Source organism: Chlorella variabilis (genome assembly GCF_000147415.1).
Source record: "Chlorella variabilis unplaced genomic scaffold CHLNCscaffold_4, whole genome shotgun sequence".
Lineage (NCBI taxonomy): Eukaryota > Viridiplantae > Chlorophyta > Trebouxiophyceae > Chlorellales > Chlorellaceae > Chlorella > Chlorella variabilis.
The window spans coordinates 898,660-903,604 of NW_005435084.1; the positions used below are offsets into that span (position 1 = coordinate 898,660).

Sequence of the window (4,945 nt, forward strand, 5' to 3'; positions counted from 1 at the left end):
GCGGGGGGCAGCGCGGGGCGGCAGCGCGGGCAGGCATAGGAGGCACCGACTGCTCACCGCTGACGATGCGTTCCTGGCCGGCGGCGATGCGCTGCTGCAGCTCCTGCAGCCGCTCCCGGTGCTCGGCCTCCTTGTTGACCTGGGGAGCAGGATGTGTGTGCGTGTGTGTGTGGAAGTTGCGGGGCAGTGCGCAAGGTGGTGAGCAGGGAGGCAGGGAGAGGGGCACTGCCACACAAGGAGAGAGGCGCTGCCACAGGATAGCAAGCGGCGCTGCACACAATACAGCACGGGCGGGCCGGCGGGCAGGGCAGCGAGCAGAGGGCAGGGCCGCACCCGGTCCAGCAAGTCTTTGCGGCGGTGCGCAGGTGGCCCCTCCGCGCTCAGCCGCTGCCGCTCCGCCTCCGCCTCCGCCACGCCGTGCCGCGCGTCGCCCAGCGCGCCGTCGATGGCCGCCACCTCGGCCGCCGCCAGCTGCTGCTCCTGCAGGTCCATCTGCGGCGGCGGCGGCGGCCGCGGGGCCGGGGCAGGCGTGGCGCGTGAGCGGAGGGGCCCACTGCATGCTGTGCCGTGGTGTGCTGTGCTGTGTGTGTACGGGTGTGTGGATGGGAGGGGTGGCGTGTGTGTCTGGTGTACGGGGGAGGGTGGCACAACCACAAACAGACAGCAAACGACGGCAGCCAGGAGGGCAAGGAGGGTGCCCGCTCACCTCCTCCGCCAGCTCCAGTACCGCCACCTCTCGGTCGATGAGCGCCTGTGCATACCTGCAGGGAAGCGGGGAGGCACAGGCGCAGGCACAGGCAGGCGGCGGGAGGGGTTGGCTGGCAGCGGCGGCGCCAGGCCAGTATGCCTGCGGCACGCCGGCAGCAGGCCCGCGGCACGCAGCGGACAGCCCTGCCTGCCCTTCCGGACACGCAACAACACAGCACACCGCCACACCACCACCTGCTCGCAGACACGTGCACACAAAGCATGTAAGGTTCAGTATATAGACATGACCCCCTCTTGCCTGATGCTGCTCTCATCTTTGAGCTGGTGGAAGCGCTGCAGCTTGCCCAGCGCGCGCTGGCTCCACTGCGCCCCGCCCGCGCCCGGCGCGGCGGCGCCCGGGCCGCCGCTGCCGCCCACCTCGTCAAAAAACTCGGTGGCCTGGTTGGATGAAAAAAGGAGGAGGGTGGGTGGGTGGAGGAGGTGGGTGGAGGAGGTTGGGGGCTTTGCAGCAAGGCTGAGATGGGGCTCCCGAGAGAGGAGGGCGCTGGTGGCAGGCGGGGTGGCGCCGGCGAGAAGGGCGGCGACTGTGGCCACGCCTCCACAGCCAACCAAGGCAGGCCCGCCACAAGCCCACCCAAGCAGCCCCGCCCGCCCACCGGCACAGGCACCGGCACAGGCACGGCCGCAGGCGCCGGCACGGCCGCAAGCGCAGGCCCCACCCGCCCGCCCACCTGCGCGCGCAGCGCCGCCGCCCCCGCCTCCTCAAAAGACCTCACCGCCGCCGCCTCCTCCCTCACGCCGTCGCGCAAGCTCTGCAGGTGGCGCCTGCGCGCGGTGGCCGCCGCCAGCTGGCGCCACACCTCCGCCAGCTCAGCAAGGCACTCCATGACCGCATTGTCGCACCCCTTGGCCCCCGCCGCCAGCCGCTGCCGCTCAAGGAACTCCTCTGCACTCGGCAGGGGGCAGGCAGGCAGGCAGGCAGGCAGGCAGTGAGGGAGGGAGGCAGGCAGTGAGGGAGGGAGGGATCAGAGGGTGGAGGGGCCAGGCGGGCAGCCATGCACGCCTCTTCCACCCGCCCCTGTCTCGCACAGCTGCCCCACAGCTGCCCCACGGCTGCCCCACGGCTGCCCCACCGGCACGGCCGACCCCAGCCCAGCGCCGCTGCAGCCACGTGCGCTGCGCGGGTGTGCCGCCTACCCTACACCCCCGGCGCCGCACCCGCCCACCCACCCGTGGGCGCGTGCGCCACGTTTCCGTACACCCACTGCAGCAGGTAGATTTCTGCGTTGCCATCAGCCGGGAAGTCGTGCCAGCTCTGCAGGAAGGGAGGCGGGCGGGCATGCGGGGGGGCAGGCAAGCACGCGCGGGGCGAGTGGGAGGTCGCGGGCGCATGGGGAGGAGACAGGACAGGCGGGCGGGGAGGCGGGCAGGCGGGGGTGGCGGCGGCAGTGAAGGCAGGGTGTAGCCATTCAGGGGCAGCAGGTGCAGGTTCGGCGCACCTTGTGTGACAGGTGGTCTAGCCACCAGGGGTGCGGCTCCAGCCACTCCTCCCCGCTCAGCACAGCCCCCTCCCCTGCGTCCCCCGCCAGCGACCCGGGCTGGCGCTGCAGGCGGGCCAGCTGCTGGCGCAGCTGCTGGGCGGCCGCCCCTGTGTCCCCGCCGCCGCCGCCGCCGTCGGCAGCAGCGCCGCCGTTGGCGCCACCGCCCTGCTCCAGCTGCAGCAGCTGCGTGCCAGACTTGGCCCGGCCCGCCGGCGTGAAGCCAAACACAGAGGCGCAGCCGGGGTCGTAGCCCGGCAGGAGCGCCTCGGCTGCCTGCAGCTCGCGGCGGCGGCGCCGCCGCAGGCGGCGGTCGCTGACGGGGCTGCCCAGGTCGGGAGTGGCCCCATACTCCCCGCCCTCCTCCTCCTCCTCCTCCTCATCCTCATCCTCGCTGCTGCCGCCGCTGCCGCTGTCATCCTCCTCGCTGCCGCTGCTCTCCCGGCTGCTGCTGGAGTAGGCAGGGCCCGCGCCAGCCGCGGCCGTGCTGCTGCTCAGCAGCTCTCCGCCTGCGGAGGCGCAGCAGGAGTGTTTGGGCGAGGAGGGCCGGGCAGTCGCAGACGGCGCCGCGCAGCAGCAGCAGCAGCCGAACTTTCCAAGCCGACCCTGCCCGCCAGTATGCAGGCAGACGGGCAGGCAGGCGAGCAGGCGAGCTGCCCTGAGGGGTAAAGCCCCAGCAGCGGCAGCAGGCAGGACTGCAACCGCAGCAGCAATGCCAAGGTGCGGAGATCAGGCAGGCGCACCCGCGGCGCCGGTGCGGGGCCCTAGGGCGGAGCCGTGCTTGGTGATGGCGTAGCCCAGCAGGCACTGCAGCTCCTGGGAGGAAAGCAAGCACAGCGCGCCCTGCAGGCAGGCCGGGGCGGTGGCAAAGGAGGTGGGGGGCCGCAGTGGAAGGGAAACGAGCGCTGGCAGGTACGCTCAGCTGCAGCAGCGGCGCGTGCCAGGGTGGCGGATGCCTGGGAGGCGGGATGCTCAGCGGTCGGTCAACGCAGGCACCAGGCGGCCCTGCTGCTGCTGCTGCCAGGAGCATTGCCAGGGAGCGGCGGCCCCGCCGCCACTTGCCTGCAGCTGGTCCGCTTGGTTGGGGGAGGCGTCTGGCGCCGCCAGCCGCACCGCCATCTCCAGCCGCCCCTGCTCGTCGAGCCGCCCCTCCTCGCCCGCGCCGGCAGGCGTGCTGCGGGGGCAAAGGCACGGCAGGCTGTGTGAGGTGTGGCTGCGTGTGTCTACCTCCCCGACAAGTGCGGACTCGGGTGTGCGTGCGACATGCATGCGGGACGCTCGTGCAAGGGCTGCGATGCGCGCCGCGGCCGGGAAGCGCGCGGTTCCTGCTGTTGAGTGGCAGGAGGAAGGCACACCTGAGCAGTCGCTGCGCCTGCGCCACCAGTGCCAGCAGCGTGTGCTCAAATGGCACGTGCGGCGCGCCCTGGCCGCCGCCGCCGCCGCCGCCGCCGCTCCCCGCGGCGCCGCCCGCCTGCGCCGCCGCCGGCGCCGCCGCGGCCAGGCCGTCCAGGCGCCGCGCCACCGCCGCCAGCAGACCTCCCGCGGCGTGGATCTGCAGCTCCATCTGCTGCTGCAGGTGCTGCTGCTGCCGCCGGCGGCGGTCGCCGGCGCCGCCGCCCCGCCGCCGTGCGTGCCTCCTGCCTGCCGCCGCGCCACCGCCGCCGTCCAGCTGCTGCTCCTCCTCCTCCTCCTCCTCGCTGCTGCCGGCATCCTCAAAGCCGCCGCTGGAGCCCCCAGAGGAGGGCTCGCTGCTGCCGCTGCGAGCGCTGCCGGTCCCGCTGGCGCTGCGCCGCCGCCCGGCCGCGCCCACTGGCGACCAGCGCGTGCCTTCGCCGCCCTCCGGCGCCGCCGCAGCCAGCAGGCGCTGCCCCGGCTGCGGCATGCGCAGTTGCATGGCGCTGCCGCAGTCGTCGCCGCCGCCGGCCTGGATGATCTGCTCCTCCCAGCAGCAGCTCATGCAGAGCACCACGGTTGGAAAGCCGGGCTCCTCATTCTGGTAGTGGGCGCCCACCACCTGCGGGGCAGGCAGGCAGGCCGGGGCCGGGGGGCAGGCAGGCAGCCGCCTGGTCAGCACACACACACCACACCACACCAAACCACACACACACACACACGCACACATCGCAGCCCAAGTCCCGCTGCTGCTGCTGCTCCAGGCCCAGGCTGCGGCGCACGCCCAGCCGCGGCAGGCGCGCGGCTGCGAGCGGCGGCTGCTGGCGTGGCGCCGCCTCCCCACCTCCTTGAGGCACTTGGTGCACTGTACCGCGCCGCCGTCCGGGCCGTACTGCACCTCCTCGTGGTACAGCTGCAGGTGCCGCACAAAGGCGGCCGCATCCAGCAGGCGGCTGTCGCAGCAGGGGCAGCGCCAGTAGGCGGCGCAGCGCCCGCCCTGGCGGCGCAGCAGCGCCAGAGCCTCCGCCAGCTCCCGCAGGCCCTCCTCTCCCTGCTCCGACCGCACCGCTGCAGGGCAGGGGGGGTGCCAAGGCACAGGAGCTGTGGAGGGGTGTGCTGGCAGGCTGGTGGGACTCGCCCGCTTGCCTTTGGTGCCGGCAGGCGACGGCGGCGCACACGGCCCCGCCTGCGGCCCAGGCATGCAGCCGGCGCGGCAGCCTCCGTGCTCCACAGCCGGCGCACGCGGGCAGGCAGGCATGGGCGGGCCCTGACCAGCCGCCGCACCTTCCGCCATCCTGGCCAGGTGG

At 73.7% G+C, this 4,945-nt stretch overlaps 1 protein-coding gene across 1 annotated transcript in view; it reads right to left on the bottom strand.

Moving 5' to 3' along the window:
• CHLNCDRAFT_50618 (hypothetical protein) overlaps window positions 1–4,945 on the bottom strand; it is a gene marked incomplete at both ends in the record, with an annotated part of 11,488 nt that overhangs the window by 5,128 nt on the left and 1,415 nt on the right. The window contains 11 exons of the mRNA XM_005850254.1: window positions 65–139; window positions 334–492; window positions 707–761; window positions 992–1,146; window positions 1,440–1,654; window positions 1,939–2,023; window positions 2,208–2,755; window positions 2,990–3,089; window positions 3,243–3,420; window positions 3,602–4,260; window positions 4,483–4,689. Of these exons, the coding sequence (XP_005850316.1) occupies window positions 65–139; window positions 334–492; window positions 707–761; window positions 992–1,146; window positions 1,440–1,654; window positions 1,939–2,023; window positions 2,208–2,755; window positions 2,990–3,089; window positions 3,243–3,420; window positions 3,602–4,260; window positions 4,483–4,689 (2,436 nt within the window). The remainder of the gene's footprint in view (window positions 1–64; window positions 140–333; window positions 493–706; window positions 762–991; window positions 1,147–1,439; window positions 1,655–1,938; window positions 2,024–2,207; window positions 2,756–2,989; window positions 3,090–3,242; window positions 3,421–3,601; window positions 4,261–4,482; window positions 4,690–4,945) is intronic.